A 22,605-nucleotide genomic window follows, 5' to 3' on the forward strand; every position below is an offset into this window, starting at 1 on the left:
CACTCCGCCGCTGGCTGCTAGGGGCACCCGCGGTCGCCTGTTTGTTGCAACAAGTTTCTGCGTCGGGCTCCGAGGAGGCTGGCGCAACCCGCACCGCGGGCGCCGGCGCGGTGGCGGCCTGACCACCCCTTTCGCCCCTCTCCCACGGGTAGGCTTGGGACCTCCTCCTCCTCCTGTTTGCACAGCTGGATGGGACTGGGCTCCTCCCGACTCCCCAGTGGCAGGATGCTGCTTTCCCACTTCGTCCAGATGTCAGACCCCGGCCCCATAGGATCTATCATCTGGGCTCTCCTTCACTGTACGTCCCCGGCGTTCTGGGGGCGCCGGCACCCTTGCACTGTCCCGTGCGCGGCCAGTCGGTTCTGGGTCGCCCATTCCCCGCGCTCCCCCCACCTCTGCCTTCCGTGGGCCTGTCCGTCTCTGGCCTTGAGTCACTTCCCCCGCCATGCCCCACCCCGCCCAGCGCGCCTCCCCTCCCTGGCTCCCGTGGCTTAGCTTCTTTGGCCCCGCGCCCTCACCCCTCTCCCCGCAAACACGCGGGCGCATCCTACCCCGCCCCCACCCCAGAACTGACGGGGTGCCCATGCTTTTGCACACCCTGGGGAAAGTCCCCAGGTCACGCGGTTGTGTGTGGGGAGCCTGTGACGCTCAAGCTCATCTCCACGCTTCCGCCTACAGAGTCACGACTAAAGACCGGGGCTGCGGCGCCCGGACTGCGAGCCGACCCCGGCCTGGCCACTTGAGCTGACTGGCGGGCAGGCGCGCACGTACGCACGCACGCACGCAAGAACGCACACCCCGGCCCCCGCGCTTCTGGTTCCCCAGCTACCAGGCGTGCGGTCACGTGGCCCTTCGCGGGGCGGCTGGAGCGGGAAGCCGCGCGAGAGCGGGCCGCGGGGTGCGTGAGCCGGCGCCGCGGCGTGACGTACGCGGCGCGGGAGCCGCCCCTCCCGCACGGAGGAGTCGGCCGGCCGCCCGCCCGCCGCGGCGGCCTCTGGGTAAGCGACGCGGCCCGGCCCCTGTGGGCTGCCCCGGGCTCAGTCCCTCCCGCCGCGAGCCACCTTGGGCGGCGGCCTGCAGCTGCGTCGGTCGCGGGACAGATGCAAGTAGCTGGGGAGAGGGGTGTTTTTGGTCCGTTTGAGATGTCAATCAGGGCCCAGGAGGAAAATGGCAACCGCGAGTGAGAACTGGGCCGAGGATATCCAGAGCCGCCCTTCGCTGCCCGCATAAAGCGGCTGCCGGGGCCTGATGCAGGCTGGGACAGCGCGCGGGGGCGCGGCAAAGGCACGGAACCGTTTCAGCTGCGGGCCGGGGTGCGTCCCCGCGCGGGAAGCCCCGACGGGCCTGCGGCATTCCCCAGGCAGCCGCGCCCCCGACCCTTCTCGCAAGTGGGAGGGTCTCCGGGTGCCACCTGCGAGACGCGACGGCTACTGTCCTCCCTCTCCTTCCCTACCCTCGTTTGTGATCACCCCGTTTCTAGGGCAGAAAGGGCCCCCACCCGCATAATTCATTTTTATTTTTTCAGATTATATTAATCTGATTCTAAGCAATTCCAGTCTTTCCTTAAAGTTTGCTCCATCACTGCCTTCCCTAGCACTCATTATTTGGAGAAATCAAGCTGTTGTCAAGTTGTTTCGGCAGCGCCTGGCGCTGTACCTGGAACTTGACAGCAGCTAACATGTTTCATAAATTAACACCCGTTTCCCCCCAAGGGATTAAATTTGGCGTGAATTCTCTTGAGACTCAAGTCTCTTTGGCAGAGCTGTTGAGTCTCCCAGGATTTTGTCAAGTGTGTAAAGTACACTTAGAATCACCGATTTTAAAACTGAAAGGGGCCTTACAGGAAAATGCAGTTCATCTCTCATGTTACAGATGAGACCACCAGGCCGAAAAGTGTGTAGCTTGATCGAAGTCCTACACCTCTTCAGTAACTGGACTCCGAGGCTCTAGATGCCTTCCTTGGTCGTTGCGCTCTCCACCAAACCAGGCGTGCGTTGCCAGTTTAACACACTACTGTAAAGACAGTCTGCCAGAGGTGATTACACTTCAGTTGATGTCGGTTATTGAGAAATCAGTCTTGGCCAGTGTGTGAGGGCTCTGGTATTTTAAGGAATAGGGTTGGCACTGTGTCTAGGTGGAATAAACTTCCTTTTAATGTGCTTTAGAGCTCAAAGCCCATCCCACCCCCACCCCCCAAAATATTCAGCCCTATTCTCTGCAAGAATAACAGGATTTGTAGCATTGGTTGCTTCTTTGGGTAAAGGTATCAAAAGACCTCTTTAGCAATCATGATATGTTTTTATTAAGGGTAAACTATTAATCCATTATCAGACATCAGCTCCTTAATAGGGAACAGAACACTGATGGCTAGGAAGTAGAATAGATGGGTTCTGATGGCTGGGAAATTATCAGGAAGCAGTGGAACATCACAAGGATGGCCAGCAAGCAAAGAGGAGACTTCGCATGACTTGCAACACCGTTCTGCCCAGCCCTGCCCTGAATGTCTTATTTGGAGGTAGTGGAGGTGGATGCTCCTCAGGTTTGGTTGCTGTTTATTGAGTACCGGCAGTGCCTAGCTGCTTTCATAGATGAATTTTTAATACTTACGAAAAGGGGTTAGTATTGTCTCCATCTTACAAACGAGGAAACAGGCTCAGAGGGTTACCTGTCGTCGATGATGCTGTCATTTGCAGTAGAATATTGAAGCTTAGATCACTTTATCTCCCAAGTCTGGTCAGTGCTCATTTGCGTTAGATCTTGCTACCACTTCAGCCGGGAAGGGGATGAGAGAATCGCCTGTGGCTGATTTATTGGCGCCTGTGGTTGCCCAGAGAAGCTGAGCAGGACTTTCAGCTGCCCTCTGTGCCTTAGAAAGTGGAGTTGTGTGCTTCCACCCTATCTCCTGAGGGGACTGCGAAGGAGCCAGGCTGTCTAGCTGGGGAGGAGGGGCCCAAGTGCCTTGGCCATAAATTATCCTGGCCAGAGCTGTGCTGGGAAGTGTTGCATAATGCCCTCCCCACCACTGAACCAAAGTGATTTATTTACTATGGTCCGTAGGTGATGCTTGACCATCTTGTTAAAGAAAAATTTGCCCATTTTAGTAATAACAGGGCCAGAAAAGAGTTGAGGGCTTTATATTATTGCAGGGTTTTTTTCTTGTCTTAAAAAGCAGTGCAGGTGCTCTTATCTTGATAAATTATGAAGTACTTCTACACCACTTCCTGTGCCCCCTTTCTGCTTCTTTATTCCAAATTGCATGTGACGAATGCTAAGAAAAATACTGTTCCAGTTTATTGTTAACCAGCACCAGCTATGGAGTCAGACGTAGCTTTTGATCTCCACTTTATACTATTTGCTAGTTGTGTGTCCTAAGCTTAGGTTTTTCCTCATCTGTATAATGGAAATAAAAATAATATGTATAGTCATGGTGAGGATTAAAAGAGATAATATACATGGAGCATTTAGCACATAGGCCTTGTACATAGTATCTACTCTTTATAATAGCAGCTATTGATAATGACTAGAACAGTATTTCCTCTAACATAAAAAAGATATTGCTACTTGAACTTGCTTAGAGAGAATGGAGGAAGAGGAGAGAAAGTGTTTGAAGCAAACATCAATTTCAGAATTATTGGTTGCTTTTCCTTGCTAGCAGAACTTTTTTCTCTTTTAACCTCACCTGGAGAAAAAAATGTTTATAGTGTTAAGTTAGTTATTTTTGAAAAATTTTCTAATTCATTTCTTCCCTGGTTACAAATCAATCATACAATGACTTTTTGTTCCTTCTGAAAAAGGCACTTTAAGCAAAGGGTTTCATTAGCCCATGTGGATAACGTGTTTGTGGAACGTTCCATGGCAAAGGAAGTATTGGTTCACCTATATTCAGAAGTTGTAATCATCCTTGTTTGTACTATATTCTAGGTCTATACTAGCATTGTTGTTTTCCAAGTTTCTCCTGCTTTGATTAGTTTATTTTTTTCTTTCAGAAATGCAGTCTTTATTTTTTTTTTTTAGTGGATTAAGAAGAATCTTTTCCTTTCCTTTACAGAGTTCTGATTTTTTTAGGTTCAGTAGTAATTTGCACTCACTGGTGTTAGCATTCTTGTTTGCCGGGTGTTGCGGCCTTATCAGGCATCCCACATGTTGGTTAGATGGGGGTTAGAGATGTAGTAGGTTGGCTGTGTCTGCCAACAGGCGGGAGGCCCCAAACTAACGTTCCCCTGTTCCGTTAAAGGTTTCTAGAGCATAACTGCTCTTCCTGTATCATCCACCACGTTGCTGCTTACCCTTTTCTCTTACATTCTTAGTGATTTTCATAAGCAGAGGCCTAGAATTACTGCAGATTTTACTTCAAACAATAATTTTCAGATTTGGACTTCCCGTGTCATTTTCAGATATGAAAATAGATGTAATGGCATATGAGAGAGTAAATATACCTTTCTCCTAAATACTTTTTTAGAAAGTCTGAAAATGGTGTGTTCCTCATCTGCCCCCAGAACCCATCCTATGAGTGTGGGAGTATTTCTGTTTCTTAATCTGGCTAATTTTTTTAGTTTAAAGTTAAAATTAGAATTACAGTTGGTGATTTTTGTTCATTTAATGAAACTGGGATAATTCCCGCATTTTGAGCACTTCTCGTGAAATTGCTTCCTTTTCTCTGTAATTTTAGAGTGTGAAATAGTCTCTTGGGTTTCCTTGGTCCCTTGTTCTTCTAATGCAGTGGTTCCTAATTGAGGCATTATATTAGAATCACCTGAGGAGCTTAAAAGGGATCTGCGCCTCATCAGCAATTCTAGTGTAGGACTCAGGCAACAGTACAACTCTACATGGAAGGTTTTAGAATACAGTCAGCAGTTGGAGCCACTATTCCAGGATGAAATGATTTCTGCAAATGTTCTTTCTCTCTCCACAATCATCTGAAAATACCATTAAAACGTTAAAATCATTGTATAAAGCCTTTTATTATGTGGTGCTTTGAATATTTCTGCTTTTACCTTTGTATTTATAGCCATGAGTAAGTATCTCAAAAAAGCTGTACACATTTCTCTGTCAACTTTCTTGTCTCCATTTCTTAATGATAATTAATAATAAAGTCACAGTGGTAGGAACCACAAAGAAAATATCTAAGACTATTTGTTTTCCAGAGAAACAGATGTCTTACTCCTTTTATTTCTTCTTTTATGAAAGATTCTTAGAGCCTGCAAGAATGAAAAACTGTATTCTAGGACATCATCTTGGCTATCAGAGATCTGAGAGTCCAGTCTAACTAATATAATAGATTTTTTTAAATAAAAATCAACGATGTTCCCTATCAAGCTAACTTTGAATTTAAAAAAGCTGTGCTAGCTTACTTAGTTTGAGCTAATCCAGAGTTACTACAATCTAGAAAGTAAACAGGTTTTTTGTAGTCTCTCTTAAATATCATTACTATTATTGTAAATACCACTCTAATAACAGATGAAGCATTTTAAGATGTAGCTCTGTTACATTTTGACTATAGTATTTGTAAATATAATGATTATTTTTCTGCAACCTCACATTTTAAATTTCCACAAAAATTCTCAAATGCAACTTCTAAGATCTTTCTGTATACATAGGAAACTTTGGCTATTCCACATACTAGAGAAAATAAAATGCGTGGTCAAAAAATGATGAGCAAAGGCTGTATAAAAAGCCTAGCTAAGGGGGATGATATAGCTCAGTAGTAGGGTCCCCTGGGTTCAGTCCCCAGTACCTCCATTAAAATAAATAAACCTAATTAACCCCCCAAAAAAAACAAATAAAATTTTTTTTAAAAACTTTAAAAAAAGCCTAGCTGATAACTTATAAAGTAAGTTGTATTAGAAAATGTTCTGTAAAACAACTATACTTCAATTTAAAAAAAAAAGGATAGTTGCCTTATAAGGTTAGGAGGAATAAATTTGATGGTTTAGTAATATCTTTGCATATATGAAAAAATGTTTTGAATAACTTTGTAATGTATTAGCTCTATTAACATGAGGTAAAATCTGGTTGTGCTGCCTTAAAACATGAAAGGTCTATTATGCAAACACGTTTGAATGAACTTACTATGTTTATGAGGTTTTTTTAACAGATCTGAGTTTATTTTTATTTTATAAATTTGGAACATTTACCCTCCTAATTTGATTCAGTGTATTTGCAAAATCTGCATCAGTATATATATTGAAAGTTCTTGATAGGGCTTTTGAAGAAAAGGCACTGAGTTTAAAGTCAGACTTGAATTAAACAGCGCCATATAATAGCTAGTACTTTGGGTATCTTTCCTGCCTTCTCTGAACCTATGGTTTCTTAAACTTAAAATGGAAATAATACAGCACCCACTTAACTACCTTATAGGTTCAAAAAAAGATAATGTAGGGCAGAGGTTCTCCAAGTGAGGTCCAAGTACCCCGAAGGTTCCTGAAAGCCTTTCGGTGGGTTTACAAATATTTCCCCTTTGCCAAGTTCAAATTATCTTAATACATTTGAGCCAAGCAACATGCGGCAACAGACTGAATGCAGAAGCAGAGAAAAGAACCCAGCTGTATTTTTTAAAGCCTGGTATTAAAGAGGATTGCAAAATATAAAACAATGCCACCCTTCTCACTTTAAAAAAATATCTATTTTTTAGAATAAGTGTGTTATTTATATTAGTATATAATGGGTTTACTATTATTTCAAATATATTTAAATTTAAAAAATTTTCAATGTTGAATATGGTAAATATTGGTAAATGTAACCCACATAAACAACAGTTTTTCACAGTCCTTAATACTTTTCCTAAGAGTGTAAGTGGATCTTGAAACCAAAACTTTTTAGAACTGCTGATGAAGGGCAATGAATGGCTGAGTAGTCCCTATCAGAACAATTCTGCGGATAAAAACCATAAACTTGAAAAAAAAGTTTAAAAAACAACTAGATAGCACTTGAGAGTGACAAAAAGCAAGCAGGAACTGGAATGTGGTATACACTATGAAGAAGGAAATGGCCATGAATAATTTTCCATTTTTATGGCTTTTAGCATGAGAGAAGGCCCCAGTTGGTGACATGATGGGATGGCTAAAACTATGATAACTTGTAGTCTTACTTGCTTGAAGAAAAGAGGACAGAGTTCAGAGTTACTACACAGGAGGAAAGTAAGGAGGAAAATCCTAGAAAGGATGTTGGGGGAACCCCAAATTCTGTGTATAAACTCAACTTGAATCTCTTGCCAACCCCTGAACGTTTAAGTGTGTTGCACAACCTCCAAACAGCACACCTAACACTAAAAAAGCTGAACTTGGAGTTTAAGTTCAGCCTAGTTGATTTGCAAAAAACAAAACAAAACCATCAGTACTCTTTGGAAGAACAGTACAGTACCTCGAGTCTTTACTGCAGTAATTACAATGTCTATGATATCATCCGACGTGACTAAACATAAGAAGAAACAGAAAACTCATCCTAATGAATGGAGATTGACCCCAAGATGATGCAGAGAGGATTTAAAGCAGCTATTATAACTATGTGCAAGCAAAGCAAAATAAGGTGGTAATGTGTGAACAAATAGGAAATCTCAGCAGAGAAATAGAAACTAAGAAAGAATGAGATGAAAATTTTAGATTTGAAACTATATCTGAAATAAGAAATGGGTCAACAGATTAGAAATGATGGTGAACTTGAAGATAAATAGAAATGATCTCATCTGAATCAGAAAGAGAAATTATTGTGTGTGAAAGTTCTCTATAAACTTCAACACTCTGTATTAGCTCAGGGATTAATACGCTAGGTTTCTTTCAAGGCCTAAACTCACCTCTTCCCTCTCCATATGGACTGACTTCATAGTTTGTAAATCAGTGCCATCTAAGAGTACTCTCAAATTCTCTCTGCTTACCTCAACCATCTCCTTTCCGCTATTGGAGAAAGAGATCCTTTTTTTCCTCCATGACTAACTGCTACACTTAAACTTTTGATTACATTCCTTCTGACATCTAGAGATTCCACCCCTCTTCAGCCTGCAAGTCTTTGATCTGCAGCTCCCTAATGTCCTGTTCTATCTATAGCTACCCTTTATGGCCTCTGGTTTCTAACATCCCCCTGCAGTCATATTTTGCTCTTGCTGCTTTCCCAAACTGTTGTCAGAAGTCAGTACACTTGGGGGTGTTTGTAATAGGCCTCTTCCTCATTCTCTGCAGCATTTTATACCATTGCCACCTCCACCTGCCAAGGTTCTCACCTTTCCTTCACTTCCCTCAATGACATGTATTTTTTAATGTCTCTTCTTCTGTCCAGTTATATCTGTTCTTGTTTTTCAGGGATTCAGTCCTAGCTTTTTCCCCTTCTTATTTCACTCAATAGTCCCATCCGCTCCTGGTGACTGCAGCCTTGTTGTTTCTCTCCCTCTCTAGCCCTGCTCTCTCTAGAGTCCCAGTGCTGCTTATGGTCTCCACTGATAACTAAACATTTCTACTTAGATGTTCTAGAGGGGGTACCTTGAACTCACTTTGTCCAAAATGAAACTCCTCTCTTACCAAGCCAATTTCTATGCCTTTCCTGTGGCATTCTGGGATGCTGCCTTTATATCAACACCTAGTACATGGCAATTACTCTGCAAATGGGACTCAAAGGAATGAATTAATTTTTCCAGTTACCTAAGCTGGAATTCTGAGACCCACCTTTGACTCGATCTCTGTGGCTGACCACATCCAGTCTGCTGCCAAGTCATGCCAGTTCTACATCTGGCATATCTTCTTGTGTTCCTTTCTCTATTCCCACGGCCATTATTTGGACATTGCAGTAGGCTTCTTTCTGGTCTTTATTTCTCCAGGCCTTTCGCCTGTTAATCTTTTTTATATGTTGCTACTAGAGCAGTCTTGATTCACAGGCCCAGTGATGGTGATGATGGTAACTGGTATTTATTGAACATTCACCGTGTGCCCCCCTGTTTCTAAGTGCTGATATGCATTGTCTTATTAAATGTGTGTAATAATCTGTGAGGTAAAAACTGTAATTATCCATATTTTACAAGTGAAACTGAGGGCCAGAGAGTTAAGTGTCTTGTCAAGATCACACAGCTAAATGGCAGAACTGGGATTTTAATCCACGCTGTCTGATTCCAGAATCAAAAGTTTCACTCTGTGCTGTTTATTCTCCCTCCACTGAAAATGTGTCTTAATATAGTTCTCCATTTCAAACACAACTGTCGTAGCTTTTAGTTTTGCATTAAGTACCCTCGGTGACCTGACCCCCATCTCTTTTTATTCACCTACTTGTGTTTTTTTCTATGCCAAACTGAAATCTTCAGTTATCTATGTATTCATACCTCTCCCTGTAATTTCACTCAGTCTGTTTTTTTCTGCCTACAACGCTATGTTCATTTTCTGCCTGTTCTTCCAGATCCAGTTCAAATAGATTATTTTTCATTGGATTTCCTGTCACTTATCTCCCTCTCATAGTATTTTCTTCAGCTGCCTATGGCCCTTATCACTTTTGCTTCATGTTGTAATTACTTTGTTTTACATTTTATCTCCCCTGTTATCTTCTTGATTGCAGCATCAGTGTAATTTTTTCCTGTCCCCATGTTTTGGCCAATGCATGCTTTCAATTTTTTTTCTTTATTAAATTTATCTTCAAATAATATTTATTCTCTAAGTGAATTTAACTGTTACTCATAGACCATTAACCACAGATTTTTGTATATGTGGCTTTTTATTGTGCTATTTTCATTTCCACATGGTTCAATAGTTCATTATACTAATGCATTATGTATATATATCTATATATAGAAAGAACTGGTGAAAATGTTTATGAACTGAGGGGGTTTTTTTATTGAGGTATAGTCAGTTTGGAGGAGGGGGTTGAGATAATTTGTAAGACTGATTTAAGGTACTTCAATTTGAACCATTTTATTAAAACTAAGACATGTTTTTCACATACTGCAATCTCCAATATACAGTTTTACTTAGGTTTTTTAGTTTCTCTATAAATTGGTGGATTTTAGAATCAGAAAAATGTGGCAAACATAATAATGACATTTTGTTAAATGGCCTTTTGGAACAATGCCCACAACTTGGATTTTTGTTTATATTCTTAGAAGATAGGCTCAAGTCTCTGTAGGTTCTGTTATCTTGTCATTTCATTGCAGCTTAAAGGCTTTTAAAGTGAGATAGTAAGGGGTATGAGTTTTGGTTTTAATTCTTTTTTACTTGGGGGAAGGAATAGGGGAAACTGTTAATGTTAGGTAGGATTTTTTTAAAGTAATGTATGAATGTAGAGTTAAAAGAAGCAAGCTGCAGGATTCCTAAAGTACAATATTAATTACCTATATAAAATTTTAACACATGCAGAACAATACCATACCTTCTTAAGGGTTATATACAGAATATGATAATGTACAAGAGAGTCATAAACACCAAAATCAGAGCAGTGGTTATCCTTGAAGGCAAAGTGGGTGAGAGGATAGAAAGAGGGAGAGATGCCAGGAGATCTCTACCATGTTTGTAATGTTCACTTTTGGTGCCCGGGGTGGGGGTGGTGGGATGACATTATTTTCTTTACCTACTTGCCTATCTGAAATATTTCATAATTTTAGAAACTGAGGGAAAAAGGAATCATGTAGGTATATATTTATTATATTAAACTTCCATACAAGTTGTTTTTTTAAGTTCAAACAGTATAGTTCCCCCCACCCTTAACTCCTTACTCCCTAGTTTCCCTCCCAGAAGTGAAACTCGTTTCTTTGAACCTTTCCAGAGATGTGTACACAAACCTTTAAAAATAAAATAACTACTCTACCACTTTTACATAAATAGTAGTCTTCTCTACACAATTTTATATTTTGCTTTTTTTTTTTACTGAATACGTTTTGGAAATTATTCCATATTAGTACAGTAAATTTGTAGTTTTAATAAAAATAGATTTAACCTATTATCAGTAGTAATTACTTTTATCTTTACCAGTTATAATCTAGATTTTATCCACTAATAAGTATAAACATTTGTCTTGCTGTGTCACATTTGCTTAAGCAGCAGGAAATCTGGGTTTTCCCTGATTCCTCTTTCCACATATTCCTGAGGCTTCCCAGAGCCATGATGTATAGACTTTCCCTAGGTGCCCTCAGTTGCTGGGTCACGTTCCCCCTGGGAGGTGGGGAGGGAGGACATCTGGGCTCTGGAGCCCAGTGCCTGGGTTTGAATCCCCTGCTCTGCCACTTACTAGCGGTGTGACTTGGGTAGATTAACTCTCTGTGTTGATTATGTCTTCACCTGTAAGGTGCATTGAGTATTCCCTTTCTCACAGAGCTGTATTGAAAATTAAATGAGTGAAAAGTGCCTGACACATAGGAAGCATTAAACTGTTAGCTATTTTTATTATATTGTCCATCACTCAGCGTTTTGCTGCACAAGCTACTGCCAGTCTCCAGACAGCTAACTCCACACTCTCATCACTGACCTCCTTAGACCTTGGTCTCGCTTGTTTAGTGAGAAAACTTCATTCTTTTATTTCAGGATCTCCTCTTCTAGAGGACATTCTTCTAGCACCGCAGTGATGCCCTTTATACCACAGCTGCCTCCTCTCTAAAGCACCAGGGCTTTCTGCACAGTTGGGGCAGAGAAGGTGGCAGAGCCTCCCACCTCCCAGGGCACTCTTGAATGTTCTTGCTGCTCACGCTAGACTTCTCCGCCAGAACTCTTTTGCATCTTCTCCCTCATGCACAGTTTTTCCCCCTGAGACCAGTGGTCCCATCCTGTGTTCTACTTCTTTGGGAACCTCCATTCTTATATGTATCTGAGTCCATTTAAAATTGGGGTTTAGATTCTTTCCCATGGGCCTCCTGGGCCCCATGTGAATCTGGGGATATGGCTTGACATCCATTTTAAGGGCTTCTGGACTTACTGTGATAAGTTTCCCAAACATTGTATGCTGGTCAGGAGGCCAGTGTCCCCAGTGCACACAGAGGATCCCTAAGGAGCAGTGACAGCACTACCTACCCCAGCCAGGGCACACTGTTATGTTTTTAACATTTATAGCTAACATTATACCTTACATCACAAGGTGCTTTTCACATAACTTACCTTGTTTCACTCTGAGGCAAGGATCAGTAACTTATTCCCATTTTTCCAGTGAGGAAACTGAGGACTAGAAACATTGTGGTCACGTAGATTTAAAAAAAGGACAGACTTCCTTTCACGACTGTGTCAGTTGACCAAGCTACCTTCTTAATGGGTTAAAAAACAAGGCCACATTTTATGGTTTCAGCAGGTTCGTCATGATGTGGGATTTAATGTTAGCTAGGTTTGGGGTAAAATTAACAGTATTGGAAACTGTTGAATAATGTCATTTAAATTTAGGTCTCTTTGTACCTTGTAGGTTTGTGTGAACTACAGCCAATTTTGTAAACAAACAAAAAAAACAACCTATGTTGTCCTTCTTCTCAGAGGCACCATGGATACAGCTAGCCATAGCCTTGTCCTTCTGCAGCAGCTGAATATGCAACGAGAATTTGGTTTTCTGTGTGATTGCACAGTTGCTATTGGAGATGTTTACTTCAAAGCTCACAGAGCAGTGCTTGCTGCTTTTTCTAACTATTTCAAGATGATATTTATTCACCAAACAAGGTAAGGATGTGCTTTTGTAAATCAGAAGAATTTTTAATATTGTGATATAGCTAAACCTTATTATAACATCATTTTGGGTATTATTTGTTACGGGGTCACCTTAGGAAATACTAATTTTTTTTTTAATTGTATACATCTTAATTAAACTGAGTGGGTAGAATCTATGGTAGAAGATAAGAATGCAAACAGTAATAGCGAAACTTTATTGAAGTCCTATCCCATAACCAGGCACTAGTATTTACCTAATGTAAATTCTACTGTTATCCATACTATTTTAGAGAACAGGAAACTGTAACTGGATGTCAAGTAACTTGCCCAGCCAGGATTATACAGTTAATACATCAAACTCCAGTGCAAATTTTTGCTCTTAATCACTAAGCTGTTGATTTCTATTCCATAACACTTTCATTGTCATAGTTCTACCCACCCTATCTTCCATATTGCAGTTCAGAGGTCATTTATTTCAAATATTTTTTCAAAAAGTTTTTTTGAATTTAGATTACCCCAACATGATAGGTCCGTAGGGAGAGAGCTATGAGGTGGTATTCAGATTCTGAGCTCCTGGTAAAGAGTAGTCTTAATACATCCTAGGTTGAAAGTGACAGAACAGTCGATGCTTTTTTAAAGGAACTTACATGAAAATACTTAGGAGTCCAGCTTCAATTATGTATTTTAATTGTTCATTCATTCAACTATTTATTGAGTACTTATACATCAGGTACTGTGCTGGATAGACCCCAGTAACGGGTAAGTTATGCCCCTGCCCTCAAAAAGTTCATAGTCCAATAGAGAGGTAACAAATGTAAAGAAAATAATTGCAGTATAATTAATCTCTCTGCGCCTCAATTTCCTTCTCTGTAAAATGCCAGAGTAGTATACCCATTCCGTGGTGTTGAGCAAGTTAAATGCATTAATAATATTAAAATGCTTAGAACAGAGCTCTGCACTGTTAGCTGCTGCTATTGATAATTAATGTGATGTCTATGACAGACAAGGTAGAATGGAGTGTCAGCAACCTTATTTTGAAAAGTTTGGAACAGGTTTTACAGAGGCTCTGGATCTTGAAGGAGCAGGAGGAGTTTTTCAGATGTTGTAGAGGAATGCAAAAAGGTACATTGCAAGAAGAGGGAAAAAACACATGAAAACATAGGCAGATATGAACCAGGCTAGCACATTCAGAAAACAGAGTGGATCAGAATGATTGGAATATATGACAGAAAAGGGAGAGGAGGTTAGAGTAAGGGACAAGTCATGCGTAGCCTTTTCTGCCACACAAAATAGTTTCCTCTCTGACTTAAAGTGTCAGTGTAGAAACCAGATTAGAAACACTGCCTTCACATCAGTCTCATCCAAGAGCTGTGAGTTGGTTCACCTCTTAAAGCACCTGTTGTGCACCAGGCACCGTGCTAAACTAAATCTAGGAGAGACAAAGGTGGCAGCCCTGTGTTGTGGTATCTCTGTTGAGCAACTAAAACTCCTCAGTTAACACCTCTGTGCCAGTATTTTAAAAACCCTGCCACAGACCATGGCAGTGAGTGGGTCAGAGGTAAGAGTGAAACACAAGAGGGAATCCTAAAAAATCAGGACTAAAGAAATGAGCTGCCAGCATACTGACACCCAGTGCTTTTTGCTGCATTGTCACAAACTTTTGCTTCAGGGAAGGTAAGTGATTTCATTGTTACTTGTCATCCAGCATTTCCATCAGGTTGTCTTTATTCTAATTTTGCAGCATGATTCCTGATTTCTTGTTATACAGTTATTTCCATCTGTTGTCTGAATTCTAGATTCATATGTGAAAACTGGGTTTAGGGTTAATTTAAAGCTTTTCAGGGTTATACCTGTATTCATTTGTGATCAAAAGAGTGATTTTATTAATATAGTTTGGAAGCCAAAATAAGGTTAGTGGAATTTAAATTCTAAATATTACCAATTCCGATAGACCTCTTTGAGTTTTTTAATTATTTCTTATTGTAGTAAAATATATATAAACATAAAATTCACCATTTTAACCATTTTAAATTGTACAATTCAGGTGGCATTAAAGGCATTCAGATGTTGTATAACCCTCACCATTTTCTATTTCTAAAACTCTTCATCACCTCAGAAAGAAACTGAACCCATTAAATAATAACTCCCCATCCTCCGCACCCCCACCCCCCACAGCCTCCTGGTAACCTCTGATCTACTTTGTCTCTATGAATTTGCCTTTTCTAGATATTTCTGATAAGTGGCATCATATAAACTTTGTCCTGCTGTGTCTGACTTATTTCACTTAGCATAATGTTTTCACTGTTCATCTATGTTGTAGTGTATATCAGAACTTCATTCGTCTTTATAGCTGGATAATATTCCATTGTATGTATATGCCACATTTTATTTATCCATTCATCTGTTGATGGACACTTGGACTGTTTCTACTTTTTGGCTAGTGTGAGTAATGTTGTAATGAATATTGGTGTGTAGGTATCTGTTTGAGTCCCTGATTTTAGTTCTTTTGGTTATATACACTTAAAGTACACTGTTAAATTCCTTAAGAGTGGGGTACCTATTTTATTCATCATTTGTCTACCTCTGGCACTTGATATAAGTGCATTTCACTTAGGAGTAACTAATTAAATGTCAAACTAATCAGAATATCCATGTTTCTTAACTTTAGGCAGTAGACTGAATACATGAAGACTTTTGCTGGGCCATAAAACTGCTATACAATGAAAGTTTAAGCTTTCATTGCTGTGTTTCATCAAGGCAGATTGCTAAGTCAGAACTTTTTGGAAAGAAATTGCTTTAGCCCAAGACTGTATACTGTTAACTAAAAGGCCAACTGGGTTGTTTCATTCTGTGTGGGTCTGTTTTTTGTTTTTAACAGTGAATGCATAAAAATACAACCAACTGACATCCAACCTGACATATTCAGCTATTTGTTGCACATTATGTATACGGGGAAAGGGCCAAAACAGATTGTGGATCATAGTCGTTTGGAGGAAGGGATTCGATTTCTTCACGCTGACTACCTTTCTCACATTGCAACTGAAATGAATCAAGTGTTCTCACCAGAGACTGTGCAGTCCTCAAATTTATATGGCATTCAGATCTCAACGACCCAGAAAACAGCTGTCAAACAAGGGCTGGAGGTCAAAGAAGCTCCTTCCACTAACAATGGAAACAGAGCTGCTGTCCAGGGTGACCACCCCCAGTTGCAGCTTTCTCTCGCTATTGGGCTGGATGATGGCACTGCAGACCAGCAGAGGGCCCGTCCTGCTGCCCAGGCCCTGGAGGAGCACCAGAAGCCCCCAGTGTCCATCAAGCAGGAGAGATGTGACCCAGAATCTGTGACCTCCCAGAGCCATCCCTCACCTTCATCAGAGGTGACAGTCCCCACATTCACTGAAAGCGGTATCAAAATACACTTATGCCATTACTGTGGGGAACGTTTTGATTCCCGAAGTAATCTAAGACAACATCTCCATACCCACGTGTCTGGATCTCTCCCTTTTGGTGTCCCTGCTTCCATTCTGGAAAGTAATGACCTTGGCGAAGTGCATCCACTTAATGAAAATGGCGAGTCTCTTGAAAGCTGCAGGCTCAGCCCCTTCACTGTCAAGGAGAATGAACAGCAGCCTGACCACACCAACCAGGGCACCACTGAGCCTTTGCAGATCAGCCAAGTGTCTCTGATCTCCAAAGACACAGAGCCAGTGGAATTAAACTGTAATTTTTCTTTTTCAAGGAAAAGAAAAATCAGCTGTACCATCTGTGGTCATAAATTTCTCCGAAAGAGCCAATTGCTGGAACACATGTATACACACAAAGGTAAATCTTACAGATATAACCGATGCCAAAGGTTTGGTAATGTATTAGCCCAGAGATTTCAGCCGTATTGTGACAGCTGGTCTGATATCCCGCTGAAAGGGTCTCGCTTGTCGCAAGAACAGTTAGACTCATCTTGTGCCTTAGAGTCAGAACTCACACAAGAAAACGTGGACACTATCCTAGTTGAGTAGCAGTTTCTTCTTCAGGATTTTTTATACCAATTCTGAAAAAGAAAATTTACATGCATTTTTTAATTCATAAATTATTTTCCTCCTCAAGTTCTATTGGCATTTTCTTTGCCATTTATCCTTGGTTTTAAGATTGTATATACTGGCTCTTATTGTAAGATATATTGATGCATAACTACTAAAATTTAACCTTCATTTAGGGCTGTGAACTTTTCATAAATTAAATCACAATTTAGACATCAGAAATCAGTATGGAAATATGGAACTTCAGATTCAATAGTTACTTACAGAATTTCTAAGTTTTTCCAGGCTATAGGATCTGTAAAATCAAATTGAATATGAAATAAATGAAACCTATTTTAAAAAATATTCTATACTCTCACTTTTGGCTAATGTTCCACATGAATTAAGTTCTAGTGTGGATTATTTTAAAATGTTTTCTGCTATATAAGAAATTAATAGTTATTTTAATGCATAACTATATGTTGTAATGTATAAAAAGTTTGTTTTAAGGCATAGCTATACCAAATCATGAGTAGTTTTAAATTACTTGTTACTTACTAGCTCTGCAGCATCTTACATGGCTTTATTTATTTTTTCACACTGAGCATACCTCATTTTCAATAAAAGTATTTTATTTGAAAGAAGAGTTAGTCACACACAAAAAAATCTTAAAGAAAAAAAACAGTAAGATACACATGTGTACATAGATAAGCAGAGAAGCCCGCAGTGTCAGAGACAGCTTCAGATAGGTCTGTGGTGACTAACACCCCAGTGTTAACCTTAATCTAGAGTGTTTTCTTAAAAACCTTAAGAGCAACTTGAGCTTTTTATGACCAGAGGTTTATATGAGCTTATGTAATGATAAAGAAAATGATAAAATACAAATTACCTTTTACCCTCAGTGTCAGAAGGTTTTCTAGGCTGCCTGAGTTGACATTAATTTTCTAACAGTCACTTGAAAAAGTAATTTTTCAGTGACACAACTGTCACTTTTTTCTGGTCCATAAAACCAGCATAGTAGATACAGTCAGTGTCCTAAAACTATGTTTAAAATCCATGATAGCCTTCCCTCCGTGAATCAACTTAACTCTCTTTTATAAAGATGAAACGTACAAAGCTAAAACTGCAGAAAAATTAAAATTGATGGACTGAATGGTAGAGTGTCCTGCTCTATGTAGCTGGGAAATAGCTGGTCAAACTTCACCACGGAGGGTAGCTCTAAATGGTTTCCAAGATGTTTAGTTTCAGATACTAGATAGTCAAGAGTAATGAAAGAGAGAGGCTTCAAAATAGCCTCATCTTTTTCATATGGTACCTGTTAAATTCTAAGCCTCACAGATATATTAGTAAATTTGATAAATTTGGTTTGTTTAGCTTAGAATTTAATTGCATACAAAACCTCTTTGATCTCCTTCCTGACTGTATGTTTCTGAGATTTCCTGATAATATCAGAGTTCTTCAAGTATCAGAGTTTAGTCAGGAGGGAGCTCAAAGAGTAATCTAGCTTATTCTAAGGGCACAAAGGTTTTCTCTGGGTTAGCAGTGAGTTTAGGGGAATTATAAAGTGATAACTTTTTTTTAAGGACCGAACGAAGAAAACCAATGGGCTTTGTCTAAGCTGGTTGAGTTTCTGCCCTAGACAAGGGAGGGAAGCCTCCTGGGGTCAGGATCAACATGTTGAGAATGAAATCTAAGTAGCTATTGATACAGCGTCAGTTATGTTGGGAGTAATTAAGACAAATGTACTGCTCTTTGGGATCAGAACTTCATCTGACCTTAATCTTAAATCATTTAAGGAATTATTCAAATTCATACTACCCTCAAAGATTTCATCTCATAGGATAAACACAAAATAGATTTCATGTATTTTAGACTATTCTGGATATATTCCCTAACCTCCTTCACATAAAATTTTATTTTCCTCATTTAGATAACAATTTTTTTCTGATTTTTTTTCTTCTATGTTCTTTCCTACTTGCTCAGTCATTAGTCTTTGACACAAGAAACGTGTACAGCTAAAGGGTAGGACTCAGTGTGCATATGAGTTGTGGGCAGGGTTGCAAGCTGTGCAGGGCAGAATCTGGAGAAATGGCAAGTTTGCTTGTGGCTGATTGGCCATGATGGACATTAATTTAAAGAAGAAATATATCTACTTTTGATGGGTATTAAAAAAGAGGATGAACAGTATTTTTATTCTTATTCATAAAGTTACTTTTAATATTAGGAATTCTGGGGGGAGAGTATAGCTCAGTGGTAGAGTACCCGCGTAGCCTGCACAAAGTCCTGGGTTCAGTCCCCAGTACTTCCATTAAAATAAAGAAATTTAATTACCTCCTCCCAAAATAAATAAATAAATAAAAATAATTTAACAAAAAATATATTAGGAATTCAAAGTAAATGTTCTTTCCTTCATCTTCATAATATTCTTTCTGTTTTAGAAAGTAGAAAAATGTTTACTTCATTTTATAGAAAAAATTTCCAAAAGCTGGATTCCTGAGAGTCAGTGAGTGGTGGTGTGAGGAATGACCAGGTTTTTTTTTTTTCATTCATTCAATAGGCATATTTTTAAAATAACTTTTATGACTAAAATTGTGCCCTGAGTATATTTTTTAAGATATGATTCCTCAGTAAGAAAATTGACTTTGTATTAAAGAAGTTCTCCTAACTAAACCCTTTAGTTTTAACTACATCACTTGCAAAATGGAGCTATAATCTTAGCCATGTTAGTATGGTTTGCATAATGATTATCAAGTTCTTAAAACTAGAAATGTTGTGTGCACCTTAATCAATGTATCAGGGAAATATGAAACAGACATTTTCCCCTTGGATCAGCTTAGAATTTTCCCTTCTTTCTAGATCCTACATATAGTTGTTTTCTGCAGAAAAACAGACTGTTTCAGTATTTATCCTTACCAGCATATTATCAGAACTCAGTATCTGATAAGTGCAGTCTGCCTTATTAAAAAAACAATTTTTTTTATTATTTCTTGAGATTATTTACTTCTTGCTCTGATTTTCTGATTTCCCATCTGTAAAGGGGTGTTGTGAGGACTGTATTAAAATTGTGTTAAGTTCTATCAGTATTATTGATAAAAACCAACCATACAAATAAAACTGTTTATTCCATAGCTAAACCTATTGACTTCAGTATTCCAACTGATAAATTCTAGAATGTCTAGAAGTGATCATGTACTATTTAATACTTAATAATTGACAAAATTCTTTCTATTTTTTACAAATACTCTATAAACAGCAGTGTTAGAATTCCTATCCTACTGTAGTTTAATCATAGTATTTCTCTTTAGCTTTTAGCAAGGAGGATATTAACTCTTTGGCATTATAGAGAATGAAACCTTGCCAATTGGAGCTTTATTGAAAGTTCCCCCAAACATATTATTTACATAAAAGAAAAGGAACAAAGGCAATGGAGAAAAAAAATATCATTTGCATTTCTTTGATGTAGCTCATCTAAAAAGTAGATGGGGACAGGAAATGGAGTAGGGGTAACATAGAAATTCATTCTGTTTTATTAAAATAGGATTGGAAGAGGCTTCTCTTAAAACTGAAGGAAATATATATTAAACATGGAAAAGAGTCTGAAAATGTATAATTCCATTAATGTTTACTTGAACAGGCAGATTCTTGATATTGTAACTCAGATCCTTGAGATTTTTTTTTTTTTTTTGGTAGTAATTGAGGTGAAGAGTTTTCATAATGTAACGTATCTTTGTGTGGTCTTAAACTAAATGTAGCTCTGTGGTATTTTATTATAATTAATTTTTAAATTCCTAAGAGTGAAATCTATAAATTATTATTCTTTGTTGTCCTTCTGTGTTTGTATGATTGGACTTTATGAAAACTGGTGAGATTACACAGTTCTAAGCCTGGATGTCTTAAATACAGGAATTACAAATTGTGATTTTTGTCTTCAAGATCTGGGAGAATCCTTTGTGCTTTAGTGTGTATCTGTGTCTCACTTGATTACTTGGTAGATATTGCTCCTGCAATTGACAGTAACTGTCATCATCAGCTCTTCTGTTTTGTGCCAAATAAAGTCATTTAGTCAGATTAAATCAAGTATCAACTTAAAATACTTTCAAAGAAACTTGGATTTCAAAAACTTGTACAATTTTAAAAAGGCCCTCTGAAGAAATCTTCACAGTACAAGCAACACATAGCAAATACAGGAGACTGAAATCAATACTCTGTTGTACGGTTAAATTCTTCCACCTAATGTATTGTGAGTTTGCTTCAGAAAAATTCTTTCACAAAATTTTGTATCCTCTATTTGAAATGAAAACAGCGAATTTCATATACTTTATCAAGACAAATAAATTAATGTGATGATGATAAAACCTTTTATAAATGAAATGTGTTCTTATTTTACAGAAGTGTCTGGCAAATGTTGTCTTCCTAGTGTTGAGGTAAGTAGTCTCTGTGCCAGGTAACATTTTGGATGTGTGATACAAAAATGCATCTGTGAGCCCAATTCTTACCGGCCATAATCTGTGTTAATAGAATATTGGTGTCCTAATCAACTGTTTCCCAACCACCATCTCAGAAAGAAAGATAATATCTAGTTATGTCCCAGAAGTTTCTAGCCTTGTTCCTTTCTTCCCTATACACTCTCTATGTCCTCCAGTAACATAATCTGTAACAGTGGTTCTCAGCGAGGGCGTGTTGGTCAGGGTTCTCCAGAGAAACAGAACCACAGAGGGTGTGTGTGTGTGTGTGTGTGTGTGTGTGTCTTAGAGAGAGAGTGACATGCAAATTTGGAGGGCAAGAGGTCCCAAGATCTACAGTTGGCGAGCTGTGGAGACCCAGAGGGGCGCTGATGTAATTCCAGTCCAAACTTTGTAGCTGAGACCCACAAAGGCAGGAAGAGACCAGTGTCCAGGCTAATAGGCAGAAGTTCCCCGTATTCTCAGGAGGATCAGCCTGTTTGTTCTATTCAGGCCTTCAACTAATTGAATGAGGGCCATTCATGTGAAAGGGTAATCTACTTTACTTAATCTACTGATTCAGATGTTAATCTCATCCAGAAACATCCTCACAGACACATCCAGAATAGTGTTTGACCAAATATCTGGGTATCCAATGGCCCAGTCAGTTTGACACATAAAGTTAACCATCACACTGGGTGATCCCCCTCACCATGGGGACATTTGGCAGTGTGGAGATGTTTCTGGTTGTCACACCTGGGTGGGAGTAGGGGGAGAAAGTGCTTCTGGCATCTAGTGGGTAGAGAGGCGAGGGGTACAGCTGAACATCTCACAATGCAGAGGATAGCCCCCCACAACACAGAATGATCCAGCCCAAAATGTCAAGAGTGCTGAGTCTAATCCTGGTCTAGAAGCTTAAAATAACCAGATTAAAAAAAGAAAAGAAAAGAAAAGCTTAAAATAAGTTTTCTGATGATTGTCAAGAGCTGAAGGATACAAAAAAACTTTAAGGATTCTTGTCCCAGTCATCTCTGAAGTTAATACTATTCTTAATGGAGTATGAGATGTGTTTTCATTCAGAATTAAATTTCTATTTGTATTATCTTTTATCTTATTTTTTCAAATATAAAAATGTGATTATTAAAATTCATGGATGTATTAAGCAAGAGGACAGTTTTAAACCTATTCATACAATGTTTGAACTAAACAGTTGTGTGTGTCCCTCAGAAGTAGGCTGTGAAATTAAAATGTGATCATACTTTGTGTAAATATTTAATCTGGCCAAAAGGTGGCACCAATGTGCCTTTTAAAAATCTATTTTACATGATGTTCAAATTTGTCATCTGTCACTATTTGTTTAATTCACTATTCGGTACTTACCTACTCTTGGATATTGCTTTACTTTATAGAGTCATGACTATGAGAATTTTCCTAGAATTCCATAATGTATTAGGCACTAAAATATCTTGGCATCCCTCTTTGATCAGGATGTTTCCAATTTACATATATAGCAGTAGATAACTTTAAAACACCACATTTATATCGTGGTTGTTACATTGAGCATTTCTG

At 39.2% G+C, this 22,605-nt stretch overlaps 1 protein-coding gene across 10 annotated transcripts in view; it reads left to right on the forward strand.

Moving 5' to 3' along the window:
- The first annotated feature begins 7 nt into the window (after positions 1-7).
- The window catches only part of ZBTB25 (zinc finger and BTB domain containing 25), a 40,319-nt gene continuing 17,721 nt past the window's right edge, over positions 8-22,605 (forward strand). For 2 of the 10 annotated variants that reach the window (XM_074365405.1, XM_074365406.1), the window contains exons 1-5: positions 8-148; positions 679-998; positions 12,346-12,593; positions 15,460-16,403; positions 20,984-21,018. In XM_074365405.1, coding sequence (XP_074221506.1) covers positions 12,421-12,593; positions 15,460-16,403; positions 20,984-21,018 — 1,152 coding nt within the window. In that variant the 5' untranslated portion in view covers positions 8-148; positions 679-998; positions 12,346-12,420. The other 8 variants (XM_074365401.1, XM_074365403.1, XM_074365402.1 and 5 more) reach the window with 8 other exon arrangements.

This window comes from Camelus bactrianus, chromosome 6, assembly GCF_048773025.1.
Source record: "Camelus bactrianus isolate YW-2024 breed Bactrian camel chromosome 6, ASM4877302v1, whole genome shotgun sequence".
In the NCBI taxonomy this organism is placed as follows: domain Eukaryota; kingdom Metazoa; phylum Chordata; class Mammalia; order Artiodactyla; family Camelidae; genus Camelus; species Camelus bactrianus.